This window comes from Eretmochelys imbricata, chromosome 6 (assembly GCF_965152235.1).
Source record: "Eretmochelys imbricata isolate rEreImb1 chromosome 6, rEreImb1.hap1, whole genome shotgun sequence".
Classification (NCBI taxonomy): domain Eukaryota; kingdom Metazoa; phylum Chordata; order Testudines; family Cheloniidae; genus Eretmochelys; species Eretmochelys imbricata.
Genome location: NC_135577.1, coordinates 23,775,600 through 23,799,723, shown reverse-complemented (window position 1 = coordinate 23,799,723; position 24,124 = coordinate 23,775,600). Strand labels below are relative to the sequence as shown.

The following is a 24,124-nucleotide window of genomic DNA, read 5'->3' as shown; positions in this document are numbered from 1 at the left end:
GATTCTGTGGAGCATTCTTTTTTTTAAAGACAACGCTTCCTCCTCCTGCCTATGCCAATCCAAGTACTGATCTTCCCTTGGCTTTTTTTTTCCCCCCATACCTTTTTTCCTCCCTCAATAAACTAGGGTAATTTACAAAATCTTCAGAGATATAGGATTATACACAGTTTATCTTACATAGAAAAAAGATCAGATGAATGAACATGAAGGAGCTTTCTCCTATGTCCTTTTGAGAAGCATAGAGGCTTGAGATGGTTTCTACGCACAGTAGGTGTCTGCCTTGACTACCTGGCAATACATGGTCATTGCAAAGGTCAATCCAAGAATCTAAAGAAACAAAACAAAAATTAAATTGACAGACATTGGTATTACATAAAAAAAGGTTAGATCCACCTTATTGAGGTTGCAAAGTCAAACACTCAAAAGTTAGGAAATGCCAGAATTAAGGTTACTCATGCAACATGACTTTGTCCCGAAATGCATATGTCTTATGATATAGTCTTTACGTGATCACAGGCTCCTGCTCTGCTTTGCCCCTCTGCTCCCATCTACACCACTCTTGCTCTGTCCATGTCTTCCTGCTGGCACCCACGAATGCATACAATGGCCCTGCTCTCAGTTTTGGTGCCAGCTATAAAAACAGCCCCTATTTGCTGGGAAATAATGAGGCATCAGTTGCTGAAAGATATTTTACATTACAGTAGCGACCCATCCAGATGGCTGTGGGTCTGTATTTGTCACAGTATCCATCACTATGGGAGAAAATGTTTTTATCTCAAACTTAAGGATAGTGCCGTTCTTCCCTTTTTCCAAAGCGATGTGATTTCATGAACACATCCATGGAGGGAAGAGTGCTGACAATCATTAGTCCATCTCTGCCAAAAAGTAAGCAGGCTCCATCAACAGTGCACCTGCTCCCAATAGGCCTGAGCAAAGCCTTGAGATTAATCAAGCCTTAATCAATAGGCTGTGGTCCTACACTGAGAGATAGGAGAAATAGTTTCTATTCCCAGTTCTGCCATTGACCTACGGTGAGTGTCCTCAAGGGGAATTAGGTGCCTAAATACCTCTGAGGATGTGGGGGCTCATCTCTTTTCCTTAGTTTTCCGATATGGAAAATGGCAATCATGATACTCACCCTCATTTGTAAAATACTTAGATAAAAGAACTAAGTGTAGCTGCTGCTATTTCTGCCAAAGCTCAGTTGTAATCACTTCCTCAGGGTTAAATGTTTATCATGTAGCAGTTCTTTATATATATATTCTTTGAAATGATTAGTTTGGCCATTTTAAAATCAATTGGTTAAATGGCAATTCGCTACAAGGACTATTTTTTAAACAGACTTTGAGCAATGATATTGGTAGTTTTATCTGAGCACAGACACTTTTAGGTTAAATAAATGGCTCTTGATCTCTAACTTCCAGACTTTGCTCTGGCTTTTTATACCACGGAATGGAATTCTGTTGGCTATTAAAGCAGCTGTTTTATTCATGAGAACACTGACCTTTTCCTGACTCAAAGCAAATGAGCGTGTCAGAAGATGTCTGCATGTGGCAGTCTCCAATAGGGTGGGTTAATTTTGTACATTTGTTTATTGAGGCCCGTAGCATGCACCAACTGAGAGGATTCTCCTACAACACTAGGTACATGGTTGTTTTTGTTTTTTTAAAAGGGGTTATTTGTATATGGCTTCCTTTCACAAGTGCACTTCCTTGTACTTCAAAAGTGCTAGCCAAAAAAAGTTGTCAAGCAATTAGGACCTGATCCAAATCCCACAGAAGTCAATGGAGAGAATCTCATTAACTCACAATGAGTTTTGGATCTTTAGTCAATAATTAGGTTCAAACAGGTGGGGGTGGGGGGAAGATCCCTGGCAAAAGCTTTTGAGGTTTGAAGTATTTTCTGTGCATTTCATAATTTTCACTACAACCTCCAGCAAACGTTTAAAAAATTGTTTCCCTAATGGAAACAAGTCATTACAATTGGTCAGATGTATACAATATGATTTTAAATGCTCTACATATAAACACTGTCTATTGGGGATGGATGATATGATCTGATGAATAGTGTAAGTAATACATCTTTTAAAGACTCCCTAAATATGGTGTGTGTGCCCAACAGCCACCCTCTAAAGTGTGGTTATAGACCAAATAGGGAGGGTCAAGCTCTGTTTACTACCCTAAGCATCTTCACTCACCTCTGTTTGAGAAGAAAGTAAGTTTCTCATTATTTTAGTTCCCAACTCAAATATGTGCTTTACCAAAGAGGGGCCATAAACTGCAGCGCCAGTCGAAGACTAGGGAAGAGTCAGGGGTACGCGGTTCTGCCTAATGCAGCAACACCATGAGCCAGTTCTGATTCCAGACTCTCTATTGCTGGAGGCATGCGAAACATAAAACCACATCTTAATTGAGAGTTACTGCACAGTTCGTGTAGAGTACTCATACTTCCAACTTGTGTGCTGAGTATGAATGAGATATGAAAGTCACTGCTAGAAAAGAAGGGTATGTTTATGCTGCAGTCAGACGTATGACTGCAGCGTATAGAGACATTCCCAGTCTAGCTTTAATCTAGCTAGCGCGATTACCAAAAGCAGTGAAGCCACAGCAGCACTGATTTTAGGGTGGGCTAGCCAGCCAAAGTAAGTATGCATGGTCCTGGGTAGGCTTGGACAGCTCACATTGAAGCCCGTGCTGCTATTGGTACTCCTGCTAGCTGGATTAAAGCCAGACTGGGTATGTCTACATGTGTTGCAGTCATGCCGCTCATTGCAGCATAGGCATACCTAGACATAAGGCATCAGTATGCTGTTAATTTTTAGCCATGTTTCTGGTCAGAGCCATCCTTGAAATGAAATAAAATACATGCCTGACTTTATTCATGTGCAAATGCTATTGAAGTTAATGGGAATACTAACATACAGAAAATCAAGTATATCATTGTGTATGCAAGATTGAGGCTTCTGTTTAAGTGCTTTGTTAAAATTTAATATACACATTCCCCTGCTTGTTTTGCAAGCTAAACCCAGTCTTACACTAAGGCAAGAGAACCGGAAGATGAAACCGACCTGTCTGGTTTTGCGGGCCGTGTTCAGTGACAAAAAGTAAATCATATCCTAATCATTTAGGGCGTTAAAAAGAGGAAACTGTGTTTGTGTAGCTATTCATGGTAACATATACTGTATGTAATTTTTATTATGGCAGTTTCCCTCTGATATTTTGGTTACATTAAAAATCCAAGGAAGATTAATGGAATATTTTGGAAATTGTTAACAATAGCCTGGGAAGAAATAAGCCAGAAAGCAGTTTGTTTCCATACTTTGTAATCCAACTGCAATTACTCAGGCAGTAAGAAACTGAAATAAGAGCCCACCTGAACCAAAGCTGTGCACAGGGCAAAGATCCCCACTGCGAGCAGGTTTTCCTGGAGCCATATTTTCACTGTCTCATAACAAGGCTAGAAAAGAGAGAGGTTTATATTAGACACAAGCATAAGCCTCTAGTCCACTGGGAACGTGAAGGCACATATAAGACTGAGACAGGTCAAACTGAGCTGCTGGGTAGCTAGAATTGTCATTTCAGCATTGTAACGAACACAATGACTTTCTGGCTTGAGACTTTGAATATAACGTTGACTGATTTTTAATGACACAGAAGGCTGTGCATCCAAATGGCCATATGGGATGGGCAGTGGTCATGAGGTGCTGCTGCTCTAAAGGATACAAATGCAGTACTAAAAGTGAGCAGGTGCTGATTTTTGGCATGGTTTTTTTTGCCCTGTAAGAGCTAAGTATCAGCATTTTGTAATTTCAAAATCAATTTTACTGTTTTCCTGGAACATGGAAATATGTGAGAAGGTTGAAATAATGTTCTATAAAGAAAACAGTTAATCAGAGTCTCTAGTAAGAGCCGTTGTGTGGTGCCTCCTGATTTACAATATGTATCCACTCTATACCATTCTGCATAACTTAGGTTTGCATTACAGAAGTTCCTCGATTAGTTTCTTCCCAGTTTAATTACTAGGCATGGGGCACATCTAAGAACATAAATGGCCAGACTGGGTCAGACCATTGGTCCATCTAGCTCATTCTGACAGTGACCAATGCCAGACACTTCAGAGGGATTAAAAAGAACAGGGCAGTTATCAAGTGATCCATCTCATTGTCTAGTCCCAGCTTCTGGCAAACAGAGGTTTAGGAACATGGTGTTGAATCGCTGACCATCTTGGCTTATAGCCATTGATGGACCTTGTGACGTTGCACCCCATAATTCTTTATGGAAATATGCTTATGAATGTATATATGACATAACTGGAATATGTTTTATGCCAGTGCTACTCAAAGTGGTGGTCCGTGGACCGGCATCATCGGCTGATGTCCACGGCACCTGGGACCTGAGGCAGCGCGTTCTGCTCGCACCGGCTCCGCTCCCCGCGCGCTGCCCGGCTCATGCTGGCTCGACCCCAGCTGCTGCAGCTGCCAGCAACTCTGCCACGGCTGCTGCCATTGGCTGGGTCGCTCCCCCTCCCCTCACCTTTACACTGCGGAGAGGGAGAGGCGCTGCCTGAGCTGCAGCGTGTGTAATGTATGTGTGTGTTTCCTGCACGTTGTGCCATCCATTCATGTTGCCCCCCCCCCGCCCAGCCCCGAGCAGATAAAGCCCATGGACACACTAATAAGGAGAAGACTCATTAATCTCTGGCAGGTTTCAGAGTAGCAGCCGTGTTAGTCTGTATTCGCAAAAAGAAAAGGAGGACTTGTGGCACCTTAGAGACTAACCAATTTATTTGAGCATAAGCTTTTGTGAGCTACAGCTCACTTCATCGGATGCATCCGATGAAATGAGCTGTAGCTCAGGAAAGCTTATCCTCAAATAAATTGGTTAGTCTCTAAGGTGCCACAAGTACTCCTTAATCTCTGGCAATTTCTTGGGCTTGGCTGCCACCCCCTCTCCTTTCCTCACCCCTCCACCCCACTCCAAAAAAAACCCAAAAAAACAAAACAAGTAGCCCCTTGATCCTGGAAGACAGTTTAGCGCAGGTTTGGGGAGAGGAAGATTAATTATTATTGTTGGTGTTGTTGCTCCGTGAAATTTGACAGCATCTGCACTGATCAGCGGAGCTGGTGGAGGAAAAATCCACTCCCACCCGACAACCTGCTTCAGTGTCTAAGCCCCCTAAAAATGTCTGCCAACTTTTATTACATTGTTTCTGATATAAATTAATATTACTATGAATGGTCCAATAATATTTTCTTGGATCGTAAATGAATAATAGTCATTTTATACTATCCGCACAGATGCACAGCCTTTCAGTCAGTCTTCAATGTATTTAAATGGGAACATCTCCGCGAGTACGCCACACTCCCATTCCAATTAATACAGTGAAGAATGTTAGTTTTTCCGATCTGATGTGCTACGTGCCTATGCGAATACGATAATAATATGGCACAAATATGGTACCGGTCCCTAGCACATTGGGAAAAAAAATTGCTGGTCTGCCACATCAGATAGTTTGAGAAGCGCTGTTTTATGCTACATATGCCATGTAACATATCTCTGCAAAGGTTATGATCTACAGAATATATTCATCCTATTAGTATGCATGTATCATTTTTGTATTTGAAGTTATGACTATTGGCTGTGTACTTGTTTGATTTTACTTAGCCTTAGTAAGACATTTGGTCAGCTTCTTAAGAAAGGAATTTGCAAGTTAAGTGCCTAATCAAGAAACACTTCACAGACAATGGACCTTGGAAGACTCCAATCCACATCAGTCTACCTGAGGATGTTCAAGGTAGTATGTGAAAAATGGCTGCCACCTGTAAAGTTGAGTCATGCATGGACATGTGACTTGCCCATGTAACTCCAAAACTCCATCTTGTAGCTGGGATTCTACACAGGGGGAGGGAGGGGTGTCAACCCACAAGAGAGGAACTATATAAAGTCCTGGGAGACCCCTCCATTTTGTCTTCAGCTGGCTCAAGAGATAGCCTCTCCACCCACAAAGGATACGTGAAAGAAACTGAAACAAAGGACAGTAACCACAGGGGTGTGAGTGATTGCTGGACCCAGACTAGAAGGAGGCTAGTTTGTAAAAGAAGCTTACTGGAACATCTCTGAGGGTGAGATTTCATCTGTAATCACTTTCTTACTGCATTAGGCTTAGACTTGCGTGTTTTATTTTGCTTGATATTTCACTTTGTTCCGTCTGTTATTACTTGGAACCACTTAAATCCTACTTTTTGCAGTTAATAAAATCACCTTTTACTTATTAATTAACCCAGAGTATGTATTAATATCTAGGGGGCAAACAGCTGTGCATATCTCTCTATCAGTGTTATAGAGGGCAAACAATTTATGAGCTTGTCCTGTATAAGATTTACACAGGGTAAAACAGATTTATTTGGGGTTTGGACCCACTGGGAGTTGAGCATCTGAGTGCTGGAGACAGGAGCACTTCTTAAGCTGTTTTCATAGAATCACAGAATATCAGGGTTGGAAGGGACCTCAGGAGGGCATCTAGTACAACCCCCTTCTCAAACCAGGACCAATCCCCAACTAACTCATCCTTTTGTCAAGCCTGACCTTAAAAACCTCAACGGAAGGAGATTCAACCATCTCCCTAAGTAACGCATTCCAGTGCTTCACCACCCTCCTAGTAAAAAAGTTTTTCCTAATATCCAACCTAAACCTCCCCCACTGCAACTTGAGACCATTATTCCTTGTTCTGTCATCTGCTACCACTGAGAACAGTTCAGAGCCATCCTCTTTGGAACCCCCTTTCAGGTAGTTGAAAGCAGCTATCAAATCCCCCCTCATTCTTCTCTTCTGCAGACTAAACAATCCCAGTTCCCTCAACCTTTCCTCATAAGTCATGTGTTCCAGTCCCCTAATCATTTTTGTTGCTTTCCAATTTTTCCACGTCCTTCTTGTAGTGAGGGGCCCAGATGAGACCTCACCAATGTCAAATAGAGGGGAATGATCATGTCCCTCGATCTGTTAAGCCTGCAGCTTTTGGGGGATTTTGTTCAGACCTGGGTCTGTGTTTGTAGCAGGCTAGCATGTCTGGCACAACCAGGCAGGGCACTGGAGTCCCAAGCTGCCAGGGAAAATGGGCTCAGAGGTAGTCTCTGCACATCAGTTGGCAATCCCAAGGGGGTTTCTGTGATCCAACCAGTCACAGACTTATCCTCCATGAACCTATCTAACTCTTTTTTTTTAACCAAGTTATGCTTTTGGCTTGCACAACATCCCAGGTAAGTAGTTCCACACGTTGACTGTAGATTGTGGGAAGTACTTCCTTATGTTAATTTAAAACCTGCTGCCTATTAATTTCATTGGTTCTTGTGTTGTGTGAAGGCATAAATAACACTTCCCTGTTCAGTTTCTCCACACGATTCATGATTTTATAGACCTCTATCATATCCCTCCTTAGTCATCTCTTTTCTAAGATGAACAGTCCCAGTTTATTAATCTCTCCTCATATGGAAGTTGTTCCATACTATTAATCATTTTCATGACCATTCTTTTCCAATTCTAATATACCTTTTTTGAGATGAGCGACCAGAACTGCATGCAATATTCAAGGTGTGGGCATACCATGGCTTTATATAGGGGCATTATATTTTCCATCTTATAATCTTATTCCTAGCCTTTGTTTCCCATCTTTTAACCAGTTACTGATCCATGAGAGGACCTTCCCTCTTATCCCATGACTGCTTATTTTGCTTACGAGCCTTTGGTGTGGGACTTTGTCAAAGGTTTTCTGAAAGTCCAAGTGTGCTATATCAACCAGCTCACTCTTGTCCACAAGCTTGTTGACCCCCTCAAATAGATTGGTGAGAAACAATTTCTCTTTATGAAAGCTGCGTTGACTCTTCCCCAACATATTGTGTTCATCTATGTGTCTGATAATTCTGTTCTTTACTATAGTTTCAACCAGTTTGCCTGGCACTGAAGTTAGGCTTACCAGCCTGTAATTGCCATGAGCGCTTCTGGAGCCCTTTTTAAAAATCAGCTTTACATTAGCTTTCCTCCAGTCATCTGATATAGATGCTGATTTAAGCGACAGGTTACATACCACATTTATTTGTGCAATTTCATATTTGAGTTCCTTCAGAATTCTTGGGTGAATACCATCTGGTGCTAGTGACTTATTGCTGTTTAATTTATCAATGTTTTCCCATAATTCCTTTACTGACACCTCAATCTGGGACAGTTCCTCAGATCTGTCACCTAAAATTAATAACTCAGCTTGGGAATCTCCCTCACATCGTCTACAGTGAAGACCATGGTCTGATGTTACTGGCCCAGCCCTTCAAGAGCTCTAGCAGCACTGTAGTAAGAGGTCAAACATGCAGTACGGTTCCATGTGACTATTGAGAAGGTGGTGGGAATAGCCTGTATTAAAAATGAGTTGTTTTTCGGGATCATTATTGGACAATTAGTTTGTTAAAGTCTGAGGCCACAATATTTAATTCTTCATGGACCTTTTCCCTGCCATTAGAATATTTCCCAAAGCTGAAAATTTTGGTTTGGGGAAAGGTTTGGAAGAACCTTTCCTATCTATTCTTTCTGCTCCTCACGCATGGTCACAGCCCCTTTTGCTATGCAGCATGGTATAAATTACGTGGGGAGCTTCACAACAGTGGCAACCACCCCCCCAAGCTCACATAAATGGTCATGAATCTCCCTTTCCTCATTAGCCTGATATAGAACTCCCCCCTCCCCCCGCACTCCCCCAGCCTGCTGCCATAAGTTGTCACTAAGCAACCCCCCAGGAATTTGTAGACAGCCAGGAGCAGGACTGCAGGCTCCTGAGAGTCAGGCCTGGGTGGGATTTTCAATATTGCCTAAGTAACTGGTGAACATAAGTCTCACTGAAAGTTACTTAGGAGCACAACACCCATTGCATTAAGTGTTTTTGAAAACTCCACCCAAAGAAGAGGGCTGCAGCTGATGAAATTGTATATTATCAGGGCTGGCTTTTCAAGAGGAGGTGCTTGACTAGTGGAGCTCATGAACTCTGCCTGAATTTTCCATAGCAAGTGCTTCCGATGAAAGCATTCCTCTGATGCCTGCATTCCCTTTAGCCTCCTCAACCACTGCGTGGCTTGATCTCCACCAAGTCCCCAGATGGCCATTCACATGGCACAGAAAGGGATTTAGAGTGTGCAGCTGACATAGAAATAGGAGAGTGCTAAGTCCTTATGCACATTCACTGAAGTGGCTGGTTTGCTTCCTTTGTGCCAGTCCCAGCCCCAGCTGATGGACTGCGTAGTTAAACATCTAGTCTGCGTTGCTTTCACAATATGTATAAGGAAAAAGGTATAAATCTACAGCAGTGACTAGGTGTTTGGCCCTGCTCGCCGCCTCTCATCCCCATATTCAGGAACAAGAAAAGCTGTTTTTTCTTTATCCGAAGTGTTATGTAAAGGTAACTGGAGGCTGTACAGTAGAGCTGGGAGACGTGTTGATTAGAACCAAACCAGCTTTGGTTGGAGTCCACCCTCTGTTTAGAAATTTCAGCCCATGCTTGTGAAGTTTTATTGAATTCAGGCTGAGAATTGAATTTCTTTTTTGCTTCACTTGGAAAGCAGCAAAACTCCCTTTTTCCACCTCAGTAGCTGCCCTTGCCTCAAGACCTTCCCTACAGCTATCTATGGTATAAAGGGAGGGTCTTAGGACTCATTTAGGAGATGGGTAGGGTGTCTGGCTACTGGCTCAGGGAGGAGCTGGGTGAGGATTTGGGAGCGGGGCTTACCTCTGGAGGCTTCAGTCTGATAAAAGCGAACTACAGGGGTTTATTCGTTGAGCTCACAAATGCTGGACCTGATTCAAAGACCACGCAAGTCAGCAGAAAGGCTTCAGTGGGACTTGGATCAAGCTCCCTGTCAGGAACTGAACTCTGCAGGGTTACACAGCTCTAGTACCTGGTGAATGTCCGTGCCACTCCAACCTGTTGCTACTGTGTTCCACATCAGGGCCTCTGATACTCATGAGGGTATGTGTTTGGCTGCATCCTGTTCCACCCCTACAGATGCAACACTCAACTGAAAGGCACTGTCTCTTTCCTAGTCAGTCGGTGCTCCTCTGCTCATGATGTAGGTCAAAAGCCTAATGGAAGACATTGTCTCAAGTAAAATTGTACTCCATTTTGCTTATTTTGCTAGCTTTGAATTAGTAAAAAGAAATTGTTCTGAGTTTATTTTTTGCAGATTGTGTTAACATTTGTTCTTAGAAGGATAGAAGTTTTATGGCTGTAATTGCCTTATTTACTGTTTGGTGTGAGTGAAGAATGTATGGCAATTAACTGAGAAAGGACACCTGGGTCGGATGGCAATTTATTATCAATCACCAGGATGGCAGATTGACAACCCTAAAGCAGAGGCATATACCCCAAGAACGAGATAAGGAGTTGAGCCAAAGGGGCAGATAAGAAACAGCTGCGGATTCTCCCAGTAACAACTCAAAATACTGCTAATTAAGAGCAACCCTGAATACCCCGTGATTGACAGCTCCGGTGTGACACAGCAAAGTCCAGAGACTTGTATGGGAACTTATTACTATAAAAGAAGGGTGTATTGCCATGGGACTTTGGGTTCGTTCTGCATCAATATCGGAGCTGCATATGCTGATTTTAATGCTTAAATTGTACTCTCAATAAACATGGCATATTGCCTTATCCCCTTTTAAAAAAGATTCCATGTGCTTCTTATAAGCATAACAATGAGATCATTGTCAGCAGTAGCCATGTGTCCGGAGAGATGCATGTGACTTCCAGAGCCCCGTGCTGTCTCTTGGGAGGGAGGAAGCCTCAGCCCTCTGGAAAATTCTTCAAGGTGCTGGCTTCACTGCATAGTACAATGTGAAATAATGGCCCTTGGCAGCTCTGTGAGGCCATTTTATGATGATCAAGTTTTAATGTCTCCAGTGCACCTTTGCCTCCTGTAGACCTGTTGGTAGCCATCCCCCATACCTACCTTATGTCGACTGAATTAAAACAAGGCTTAGGTAACTGCCCTTGCAGCTGACTGAGAGGAATACTCACAGCTTTCCACCAGGTCCCCGGGGAGTGGAGTCCACAATTCTCGCTGAATTCCAAGCAGCACGAGTCTGGCACCCGTGTAGTATTGTACACTTCAAACCAGTCAGTGTAGTTCGAGACCCCACAGCATCTGAACTGGAGGAGGAAAAAGCAAGGATGACAGTGTGTGTGTGCTCTGGGATTTATGGGCAAAAGACATCATTCATGACATAATGCCGCATTTTTACTTGTTTTGAGGAAATGGAAGAATCTTCCACACCTCTTGCTGGGCACAAGTATTCTCTTATTCCTACTGCCTCACTCTGTGTATTAGGATTAGGCTAACAGGGAGGGGAGGATCCATTAGACAGTAAAGAAATAAACTCCTGTCTCCCCACTTTGCTCAGGTAAAGCAGCTATAGTTTTCTTTCCCCCCTTCCCTTGCATGTCTCCCATGCTGTGTAAGAGTGTTGTCCCATGAGCTGCTTGAATAGGAGAATCACTAAGCAAAACCAAACATTTGTAGTGGCAAAACAGTGAAGGATCTGAAACTCAGGAATCACAGCCATGGATTAGGATTATTCCCACTTTGCCTAAAAAAATTTAATCTGCCTGAGAACAACTATAGTGGTGTTTTACTCCTTGCTGCCAGGAGTCATGACCTTGAGATGCTTGTCTGCCACCCTCCAAGTGGCCTCCAAGTGGCGAAGGGATTGTGTTTTGTATTGAACACTGTAGCAGACAGTCTCCTGATTAGAGTCACCATCACACTGTCCTCCTCTGTTGTTCATTACTAATGATTGACTCTCCAAGTCTTTGTTCCTCAATTAAAGCTTTTTTCCCTTCCTCCCCCTCTTATGGAACAATTCAGTAACATCGTAGTTTGAGGACACTAAATGACATCATGAGCACAAATTTGAGACATCACTGAAGCAATCACTCAGAGTGAATAAACTGAGGCTGAAGAGAAAGTTTCATTACATGTCAGTAATGGGAAGGAAAATACAGAAAATGTACATCGCTCAGGGGAAAAAAATACATAGCGTCAAATTCTGTCTGAGTTACACTGGTGTAAATTGAAATGAATGGTATTACTTTGGATTTACACAAGTAAAACTGAGCAGAACTTGGTTCCTCCTGCTTTTTTCCACATATTTCTCAAATACTTTACCTAATTACTTACAAGGTGGTCAAACAAAGTGCTCAGATCTTGATTGCAAAGATGTTGAGTATAAAACTATATTTTAAAAATTAATGCCCAATTCTCATTGCCTGATGGTTTTGCACCTGTAACTCCACTGACCTCAGCTCATACTTGAGTCCTAAATTAGTGGGATTTAAGTCATGTTTATTCAAGTAACTATATACATCTGTGTAGTACACCAAGTCCTAATATGTAAGTCCTCCTGCACTTTGCAGGCCACAGAACCTCACCCATCCACTCCTGTAACAGACCCATAACCTCTGGCTGAGTTACTGCAGTCCTCAAATCATGGTTTAAAGACTTCAAGTTACAGATAATCCACCATTTATGCTAGTTTAAACCTACAAGTGACCCGTACTGCAGAGAAAGATGAAAAACCCTGCAGGATCTCTGCCAGTCTGACCCGAGGGAAAATTCCTTCTTGACCCCAAATATGGTGATCAGTTAGACCCTGAACACGTGGGCAAGACCCACCAGTCAGACACCTGAGACAAGTCTCTCTAGTAACTCAGAGCCCTCCCCATCTAGTGTCCCGTCACCAGCCATTGCAGACATTTGCTAATAGCACTCATAGATCAGCTATATGCCATCACAGGCAGTCTCATCATACCATCCCCTCCCTAAACTTATCAAGCTCAGTCTTGAAGCCAATTAGCCTTTTTGCCCCCACTGCTTCCCTAGGAAGGCTGTTCCAGAGCTGCACTCCTCTGATGCTTAGAAACCTTTGTCTAATTTCAAGCCTAACTTCGTTGATTGTAAGTTTATATCCATTTGTTCTTATGTCTACATTGGTGCTTAACTTAACTCCTCTCCTTCCCTGGTATTCATCCCTCTGATGTATTTATAGAGAGCAATCCTATCTCCCCTCAGTCTTCTTTTGGTTAGGCTAAACAAGCCAAGCTTTTTGAGTCTCCTCTCATAAGGCACATTTTCCATTCCTCAGATCATCCTAGGATCCCTTCTCTGTACCTGTTTCAGCTTGAATTCACCTTTCTTAAACATGGGACACCAGAACTGCACACAGCATTTTAGATGAGGTCTCACGAGTGTCTTATAGAATGGTACTAACACTTTTCTGTCTCTACAGTAATACTTTGCATCCTAGAATTGTATTAGCCTTTTTCACAGCCACATCACATTGGCAGTTCATAGTCATCCTGTGGTCAACCAATACACCTAGGTCTTTCTCCTCCTCTGTCACTTCCAACTGATAAGTCCCCAGCTTATAGCAAAAATGTTGTTAGTCCCTAAGTGTATGACCTTGCACTCTGCCCTGTTAAATTTCATCCTATTTCTATTACTCTGGTTTTCGATATTGTCCAGATCTTCTTGTATGATATTCCAGTCCTCCTCCATATTGGCAATACCTCCAACTTTGTTCCAGCCACAAATTTTACTTTTTGTGCCAAGGTCATTAATAAAAATGTTAAATAAGATAGGTCCCAAGACTGATCCCTGTGGAACTCCACTAGTAACCTTCCTCCAGCCTGACAGTTCACCCTTCAGTATGACCCATTATAGTTTCCTCTCTAACCAGTTCTTTACTCACCTTTTTAGTTCTCATATTAATCCCCATCAGCTCCAATTTAACTAATAATTTCCCATGTCGAACTGTATCAAATGCCTCACTGCAATCCAGGTAGATTCAAGGTGCATGTTCTCTGTCCTGTTGCCAGTGGATGTGTCTCTACATCACAAGAGGCATTGTCAAAGCTGATCTCTTTATTGGCAATCCGAACAGACCAGTCAAGGATTGAATAACAGAGTAAGTGACCTAACATCTCACCCTAGAGGTAGGATGGGAGGGGAATGGCCATTGCTTGGCACCCAGTGTGGTCATTCACAGAGGATATAAAATGCCACTATTCTGATATGGTGTAATTGTACACCCTTGTTCATGTGTTTAAGAGACTAACACAAGATGCAAGGCAGTGGAGAAAAGAGCCTAAGGTGGCCATTTGTACTCCTGCTGCCAGTGCTTCTCATTTCCGATGGATTAACAAAGTACTGCTGGCTCCAAAGCTGTCCAGATCACCTTCACTAGCGCTAGCTCTTTTTTTCAAGTTAAAAATAATTCCACATTTTGGGGGGGGGGTCTCTATCCTGTGTTGGTTAATATCTAAACTCAGGCCATTTATGTGCATATTTAACATATCCATCTGGATTGCCTAGGTTTCCCACCTGCAGCACAGTGTGTCTTTTTTACAGGTTAAGTACTTAAAATGACCATGGCACAAATTGTATCACGGTCTATCCGGCTTCGAAATTTCATCATATTTGCTAGGGTTTTTCCTCCCTATACTGAAGAAAGAACTCAATTATTTTTGTGAAGAGTGCTAATGATTTTCACACTTCAGGGGTGACTTCATCTATACTATCTTCATTGCCTGATGAAATTCCTCTCCAATATGGGATCAGTCAGGGACTCCAGATCACCAGCTGCTGGATGTGATTCTGTTTCTGGCTAAATTGTTTTTCCTCCTGTGAAGTATGAGAGAGAGTAGAGAGATATACAGTATAATATAGAGGCCTAAACTGAGTTTAGGGGGGTCTCATTGTGCTAGGTGCTGTACAAACTCCTGCTAAGAGACCATCCCATCCCTAAATAGACAAAGGGAGGGAGAAATGAACTGTAGCAGAGCCACAATTGCTAGGGTCCCCAGTCCAGAGCCTTAACCACAAGGCCATCCTTCTATTCAAGCTAAGGGTATGTCTTCACTACCCGTCAAATCGGCGGGCAGCGATCGATCCAGCGGGGATCAATTTATTGCGTCTAATCTAGATGCGATAAATCGACCCCCGAGCGCTCTCCTGTCAACTCCTGTACTCCAGCTCAGCAAGAGGCACAGGCAGAGTCCACGGGCGAGTGGCAGCAGTCGACTCACCGCGGTGAAGACGCCATGGTAAGTCGATCTAAGTACGTCGACTTCAGCTACGTTATTCATGTAGCTGAAGTTGCGTAACTTAGATCTATCTTCCCCCTCCTTTTCTCTCCCTCCCCCCACCCCCAGTGTAGGCCAGGCCTTAGAATGGTATTTTCACAAAGATGGGGACCGTGGGGGTGGAGAGAGTAGGGATAGAAGATAAACTCCATTAAGGCTCCTGCTATTGCTCATATGTTTTTTTTTCCTGAGGATGCTGTTCTCCATCTATGTATGTGCATGGCCCATTGCCCAACCAATGACTGATCTTTACTGGGTCCACTAGAGAAAGGAATACTGAGAACCAGTCTCCCATATGGCACTGTGATTAGCTCTGCTGGCTTTTCTGTCAATAACCACTAAGGAACAGGAATACAAACATAATGCCAGAGCCAGGATCTCTCATACAATAGTCCCCTATATACTCCTAATTCCCCCATAGGTGATTACACTCTACTGATTAGGAAAGTAAGGCAATAATTATTCTTGAACAAAAAAACAAACCAAACAAACAAAAGACTGGCACTTATACAATGCTATTAATCTTCCAAGTGCTTTACATAATTAACTATACTGGGATTCGCTGTTGCTGCATCACTGCAACAGCCTGTTACTAAGTATTTGTGAAGGATAAGCATGAGAAGCAATTAGACAGAGTGCTAAAAACTGCTCTGGGAGAGCTCTTTATTGTCCGCCCTACTGCCCAGCACTGAGACTTGTGCACATTTAAAAACTAGAGCACAGACACAATCTCACCATTACCATGCTAGCAAGTGAGAGATTTAACACTGTTGTGTCTTGCTGTGCAAGTCTGAATTTTCCTATTATCTTGTGTGCTCTTTCCCTAAATATAATAACTAATAAACCTTTCACGTGAAGATCTCCAGACTCTCCAAACATCAGTAGATCTTAAGGTCAGAAGGAACGATTATGATCACCTCATCTGACCACCTACATAACACAGGCCATAGAATTTCACCCAGTGACTCCTGCATCAAGCCCATCCCTACTAGTTAAGCTAGAACAGCCCTTTTAGAAAAACATCTGGTCTTGTTTTAAAGACTTCAAGTGATGGAGAATAAACCATTTCCCTAGGTAAGTTGTTCCCATTGTTAATTACCTTCACCGTTAAAAATTATTATTAGTCTGATTTGTCTAGCTACAGTTTCCAGTCATTGCATCTCAGTATTTACCTTTGTCTGGCAGATTTAAGAGTCCTCTACTTTCAGAAACCTTCTCCCCATGTAGACTCTTAAAGACAAGTTACTTCTTAACCATCTCTTTGTTAAGCTAAATCGATTGAGCCTCTTCAGTCTCTCACTGTAAAACAGGTTTTCCAGGCTTCTAATATCCTTGTAGCTCTTTTCTGAACTCTCTCCAATTTGTCAACATATTCTTTTAAAAAGTGAACCCCAGAACTGGACATAGTGTTAAGCCTCAAAACACCTATTTTAGATGGGGAAGTAGAGGCACAGATTATGGGCTCCCAAAGATCACATAACAACCCAGAAATCTTGACTGCTTGGTGCCCTGCATAACACCAAGAAACAGGACTCATTCTCCTAGCCTTGACACCCAACACTTCCTGAAACATCACTGCAGCCAGTTTAACCTTTACCAGAAAAGTTTATTGTTAGCCAGGGAAACACCCCGCAAGGTTTCCATACATTTTACTCATTAATTTTAGATGAATTAAGCAGAGTCAATATTCTAATACCTCTCAAAATAAAAAATATTAAAACCTTTATACTGTAGGACCTCAGAGTTACCAACCCCTCAGGAACGGAGGTTGTTCATAACTCTGAACAAGACACTATGGTGGTCCTTGCAAAAGTTTACAACTGAACATTGACTTAATACAGCTTTGAAACTTTACTAGGCAGAAGAAAAATGCTGCTTTCCCTTTTATTTTTTTACTAGTTTATGTTTAACACAGTGCTGTACTGTATTCGCTTTTTTTCTTTCTTGCTTTCTTTTTTTAATCGCTCCTGCTGCCTGATTGTGTAGGGCCGGTTCCAAATGAGGTGTGTGGTCGACTGGTCAGTTCACAACTTTGGTGTTCATAACTCTGAAGTTCGCCTGTATTTCATACAGTCTCGTCTGCCCACTGAATGTTGCTGGCGACTGAAGATCAATTTACCTTATAAGCATTTAAGACCCAGTCTTTATTTGGTCATTATAGAGTTTCAAAGTGAAATGATAGCAGACATATACCACTGAAACCTTTGTAGCTGTAACAGGGTGACCTTCCCACAGTCCGTTCTTGGCATCAGAGAGGAGAAAACTAAAGACATATTCAGGGAAAAATCACACTGGCAAGAAAATCAATTTCTGTTTTTCGCATATCTGTTGTTTCTTGGTAGTTTTTTCCCCCCAATCACAAGTCAGTGAACTGTTTGTAACCAAACATTTGATTCTCAGCAATAGAGTGAAATGATATTTATTTTCCATATGTGCTGTTACCACCAGGAAAAATGAACAGCAAATGAAATGGTTACGTCAATGAAACCTGCTCTATTGTATTTTTTTTAAAAGATGAGGCTTCGAAGTTCCACAACATTCCAACTTGAAATTGTATATGACATTTAGTAATATAGATATTCATGATCTAGGTACTGTGACTGCAGGTAGCAAACTTTTAGAAATTGCACATATTCAGCTTTGATTTTTATCTCTTCTACCTTTCCTCCTCAGAATATGGATGAGAATTTTCATGCTCATGAAAGCCAGAGATATAAAACGCTGGCTAACTGAGAGAATGTTTGCTGGAGTTGTTCTACCCTTTTTCACACACAGTTCAGCCAAGGCCCATCCATAGCACTCACGGCTATCCCACTCCTGAGATGCTCTGTCAATGCACCTTGATCCTAATTTGTATCATCCTCTGGTGTTTAGAACTTGGTCCCAATGCAACATTGACAACACACTTTAACTCTAACCTGTAGCATCCTCTGGTATCCCAGTTCTGGGTCCTGCCAATGATCCTTAACTGTTCTAGGCCTAGGTCCTTCCTAAACAGTGTACCATATGTTATGACTTGTGTTGTATAGGGTGAAACATCTGAGAGTCTAGACTGGGACCAAAACAAAAAGCATAATTCAAGATTTCAACCCAGATTCCACCAAGGGACGTCAAGGGTGAAGAGGATGATTTATCACAGGATAGTCTGGTTGCATAGCAAAAAGGGGAAAAAATGTGATGGCCCATCTGTCAGTTTGGATAGCTTATATAATCGTGAGGGATAGCCTTGGAGTTGGTGCCCCCCTTTGGCCACTCATAGAGTGCTGTAATAAGGTACAGCAGCCACATGGGGGAGGGGAGACTACTCACACCTATATCCTGGCCAGCTTCTCTGGAGGGCAATTTGGGGGAGAGCTACATGAGAGTGTGGGGGAAGAAAAGCAGGGCAGCACAATGGCTGTGCTCATCTACTGATCGACCTTTTTTGCACAACGATCCAGTTGTGGCGTAAGTGACTTTGGAAAAAATGGCCTCAGGGCCCTTCCACAATGAAGTAATGGCCAGGGTGTTGCTGCTAAAGCGGAAATGGAGTTAAGAATAAAGAGGTGATCCCACCCTCTGGAAAATGACTGCAAAGCCTTCATAGTTCATCTTGGAGAAGCAGAAGCGAATTACCTTTCATGTGCCGCTCCTCTGTACTATTATACGTTGGGTTAAACCTTGTTATGGGTTGAGTTCAAACCTCAAGGGAACTGATGCAAACGTGCTGTTCATGTAAGATAATTGTAAGAGTCCGTTAAGAGGCCACACACAAAACAAGGCATAATGGAGTCTGCACAGAAACTAGCACTGTGTGGGTGAGGGGTTCCACTGGGTATTGTGACCAGGTGGGTGGGTCTGTCTGTAGGTGTGGAAAATTCTAGCTTGGGGGGAGAGTCAGACAAGAAATAAAGAGAGACATGGTGGTGTTGGTAGCACATTAATGTGTAATCCCAGAAGAGACCTCTGAAGAGACCAGAAATAAATTAAGAGGAAAAACAAAACAAAAAACCATTAGACTTACATCTGTTTGAATGATGCTCCATGCATTAGTTAGGCCAATATTTCCATCTGTCCCATACAAATGAAGCCCTTTTTTCAGATCCTGCTGAGCATACTTATCAATCTGAAAACAGAACAAATAACACTGCATATAAGTGCACTGAAAATTAAAATGTTCAGTATGCCACCTCTCAGATGAGCTCCCCTGGGAAGCCAGGGTGACAGTGATATAGAAAGTGGGTGGGGAAGCATCACACTGGGAATTAATCATCTAATGCTACTCAGTATCTGAGTGGCATAGAGAACTAGTTCCTGCTCTCTCTAAAACAATTGTTAAGTGGATACCTAACAGGGCAGTCAGTTTGATGGTCTATCCTTTCTTCTGTCACAGACCCTTCCACCACAGGGTCCATCTTCCTTCCCTCTCAGCTGCCCCTAAGGTAAGCGGGTCTGGACTAGTTCTAGTTACAATACTCTTCAGAGGAGGCCTAGAAGTGATCACATCCACTCTCTAACACACATTTCTCTCTCTAGCTGGCTATTTGTTCTCTATAGAAAAAATATTCCTGAGTCTCTCTCGTGTCTTCCCTATGGTGTCAGCACAAGCACCTGTATCATATTCCCATGCTTCAGCTTTTTCTTTATAGCAGCTGTGGGACTGACAGAAAGGGATCAGGATCATGGTGAGGAGCAGGGAACAGTGCTGTAATGTAGAAAGATTATGAACACTCAGGGGACTGAGATACAGTTTGCCTAGCAGAGGTGCTCTTGAATAGATGCATTCATATTGAGTTAGTACAAGTGAAAAGTTCTGATTAATGGTCCTTCCAGCTGAAGTTGCCTGTTTAGGACAGGTATAGCACGATGAGTGCACAGTTATACTCTGCCCCACCAGTCTGCTTTAATCCTACCTGAGAAGGGGGAACAGCCGGTCAGAGCCTCTAGTTAGTCACTCTCAAACCTCCTTGCTGAGACTCTCAACAAAAAGACAAATGCAAAAATCAAACACTCTGCATTTGCACAGTGCCACCTAATGTACAGTGTCATAGTCAATACAGGACAAAGGACGTACAGTCCATGACCTTTAGAGGTTCCCCCTCTGGCCGCCGTCCTTCTTCCAGTTGAGGGGGATTGGACTGAGTGAAGCTAGTTCTTAGTTACCATAAGCTGCAAGGGGTTTCTAGCTCCAGCACACACTGAGGGCCTGATTCTCCACTACCTTGCAAGTTGGGTGATCACTTGCACCTGGGCAAAGTGGGTCTAAAATGTTCCCAGAGGCGTGAGGGGAGAATTTGGGTTTGGTAGCATTGACATCTGGATAAAGCAACAGTAAAGCGACTGCATAACGTGCAAGGCGGTGTGGAATTGGGCCTCCAAAGTCTAGGACACCCTCCAGCAGGACAGCTCCACTGTGCACAGAGCCTGCACTTGGATCTCTCTTCCCTCTCTTACTCCTCTGAGTCTATGAAAACAAACTTAGCTGCACAAGAGGCACTATATTAACGAGAGCCAATGATAAAAGGCCACTGTGCTGCTGTGTCGGAGAGAGTCGTATTTGATTACCAACCCTGTAATTGCCGTGTTAACGCTTTCCTCAGCTGTGACTTCCGTGCACGCCACTATAGTTAGCATGTAAGCAGCTTGTGATTTTAGTCAGGATCATATACCTGGCACCCTAGTTACAGGAGACTTCTGAAGGTGAGAACTATCAGTACATTTGGGATTCTTTTGGTAAATTACAGAACATCTGCAGGAGCAGGGGATCTTCACCCCTCTTTTCAGAATTAGATTAAACTTGGGTTTCATGTTCTCTGCCTACCCTCCCTCCCTCCCTCCCTCCCTCTAAATTTATCTAGAACCACTGTTATGTGGAGGAGAAGCCACCAGATAGAATGGAAACATGTGGCTGATCAGTTGGATAGGTGCTTTATTTAGTACGCCTGGCTCATGAGACAGCTCACGGTGTCTGACACCATCAAGTGGTCCAGAGACATCTACACAGAGCACATCACGGGACACTGTCAGTACTAGGACAAGTAAACAAGACCGCTGGTCAGGGAAATAACCCACTTCCTCCCCTGACGAACCAAGGGACGCACCCCACCCACGTACCTATTTGCTACAACAACACTGACTTAGACTAAATACATCCTATGGGTGGCGTACCCGAGATCACTTATTCACTGATGCTTTAAAAACTCCCGCACCCCAATCTGGGTCTGTGCTGGTTATGTGCTATGTATATATCTTGTGAACCTTATAACTGATCCTTGTGACCTCTCATAACTCAAGCCTGACCCCAGATGTACAGTACCTTCCTTCTTAACTTGTGTAAATTTGATTTTAAACATTAGCTTTAATAACATTTTTAAATCTTTCAGGGATGATGAGGTGAATGACTTGTTGACAAACTACTTTCCATCTGTATAGTTCACAGTAGTGGGAACAATGAAAAGGAGAAGAGCTATAATAGAGAGGTAAAAGGGAGGGGCACAGGCTGGGTGGGGAAAGATATCTAGGCAAACAACTTTGTTATCCTGGAGGTGAAAAATGAAGGGATATTCAGGAAATTGATTTTCTCAGGCTCTAAAAATTAATCTTTGAAATTAAGAGACCAATATACCATCCTAAAGTTCAAATCTCCCCTAATCTGGAACAAGGGTACCCAGGTCAAATGAGAGAGCAAGGTGTTTGCCTGAAAGGCAAATGATGTGCTGTTAGAAAGACACAAAATGCCAAGATTCCTTTTCTTCAATCAATTCTGCTTTCGCAAACCATTTGACACAGCAGCACAGCATGATAATCTGTTTTACCAGGACTCAGACACCACCCTAGTTAATGTAATCTTCATGCTCTGTTTCAGATCAATAATTTTTAATAACCCAGTCAGCATTTATAAAGTGCCTGAAAGATCAGAAGCAATATTTTGTTAGTCCAGGTGTGCTTTAACATGCTCTCATTTTATCATAATAGATTGCTTAACCATGCATTCCTGCTCAACATTTTACATGTAACAGATTCACTAATGTGCAACTTGTAGTGGCAAAAAAGAACAGACATCTCTGAGAGATTACCACTTTTCCCTGGATGGGAGAAAAAAAGAGCTGTATGAATCTGCCTGACATCACAGGGCTGCCTTCAGAGGTGGATTTAACAGCACATTGCCCACTAAGGTTAATGGGCATTGTGTGGCTAAATCCCTGTGCACTGCACCAAAAATTAGCCCCAGTCAACCAATTTACCCCTATTGTGTGCTATTGATTATTTACACTATCTGTTGGATTAAGGGGAGAGTGCCGGTTTGCTTTTCATTGGAGAAGTAAGCACTTTGTGTAGTCTCATGTCTATGTGTGTCTCTCTCCTTTTGCTTGTCACTGCCCAAAAAAATACCAGAGATACTGTCTTACAGTTCTGTAGATTGGTGACAACTCTAGGTAAGTGGTAAGTCAAATGCTGTTAGCTGAATACACCTACATCAGCATTCTCTTCTTCTGTATGCACAGGTGATTAGGTTGGTGCAACTAATAGTAAGTGTTAGTAACCCACAGCTTAATATGTAATAGGGTTCATTTATAGTGGCTCTGGCCAGTTGGCCATACACTGATACACAACTGTCCTGTACCCTCCCATCTCAGAACATATCAATGATGTACCTCCATGATGCAATTTCCTGAAGCCAGTGGATGCATTGCTAGCCACAGGGACTTCCCCCACCAGAGTAGTGCCTGGGACAGCCTAATCTTTGCTCCTGGAGGGCACAGTTTTGACCTGCAGAATCTCTTGGTAGTGGTGATGCATGAGGTAAGGGACCCACTTGACTCTCAGAGGCCAGGCAAAATTGATATGGAGACAAAGCAGGAAGAAGGCTGTGGAGTTATTTTTCAGACTAGAAACACATTTGTAGAACAGAATGTAAATTGTGGCCCACCCCTATGTCAGGAGAGAGGCGTACTAGGCACATAGCCCTTGTGCCTGCAGCAGAGATGTGCAGAAGCCATGTAGGGGAACAAGGGCTATGTGCCACGCATGGCTGCCCTGATTCAAGCCAAGTCTGGCCCATTGTTAATAAATAACATCTTGCATTAATTAATGGATTGTATTGCCATAATCTTGGGGCAGAAGGAGCTGCTGACCTCAGAGCATCTGTTGGATAGCTGTTCCTTTTAACAAAGGTAATACTGCTAACCATGCTATGAATAATCCTGTGGCCACATGCTACCTTGCTTGAGCACTGTATCCTTTTCTGTGAATTACCTACCTTTTGGGGTTTGAAGTCCCCCTAAATGTTTAAGGTCTGCTTGAGGTTCTAGTCATGTGATTCTCATTGACTTTGACAAAGGGCTTTGTGTAACTAAATCACAATTCCGCTCTGAAAGTGTAAGCAGTAGATGTTCCCCAGAAGGCACTCATTTTGTGCTAATACCAAGTTTGTTTCCTTCATCAAAATATTTTTAGAACACCAGAAACTGTTTAAAATGTCCTTGATATCTAATTTATCTTACTTAAATAAAAAATTCACAGTGTACTCAAAACAACCCTGAACTTCTCGCACATTCCTCGTTACGCCTTCTGTTTGGGCTGTTCAGGAATGAATTTACCAAAAAACAAATAGCAGAGAGATCATCCAACCCTGCTGAAAATGTTCCCACCTAGTCTGCCAGCTGTACTTGTTTTGTCTCTGTGCTACCAGCTTACTGGGTTTTTAACAACCGGGATAGATGCCTAACACAAACCAAATACTCTGCACCATGAATCTGCTGTGTTCATCTTCAGGCGAGTCATGTCTTTCATAATGCATGACTCCATTTAATGACTAGATGCAAGGAAGCATAATAAAATATTGTTGAGAGATTTTAAATAAGACACCTGTTTTTAGCAGTGTGGAATACCAGAGGTTTCCTTACCTGAAATGGCCAAGATGGGTGACTCTACCATTACCCTGGAACTAGAACAGAAACAAACTCCCTCTCTT

At 42.7% G+C, this 24,124-nt stretch overlaps 1 protein-coding gene across 1 annotated transcript in view; it reads right to left on the bottom strand.

The window, feature by feature from the left end:
- Positions 1-258: 258 nt before the first annotated feature.
- TSPAN4 (tetraspanin 4) overlaps positions 259-24,124 on the bottom strand; it is a 271,582-nt gene continuing 247,716 nt past the window's right edge. Inside the window, exons 4-7 of the mRNA XM_077819880.1 lie at positions 19,175-19,276; positions 11,050-11,181; positions 3,373-3,456; positions 259-327 (exon numbers count right to left, since the gene is read on the bottom strand). Coding sequence (XP_077676006.1) covers positions 259-327; positions 3,373-3,456; positions 11,050-11,181; positions 19,175-19,276 — 387 coding nt within the window. The remainder of the gene's footprint in view (positions 328-3,372; positions 3,457-11,049; positions 11,182-19,174; positions 19,277-24,124) is intronic.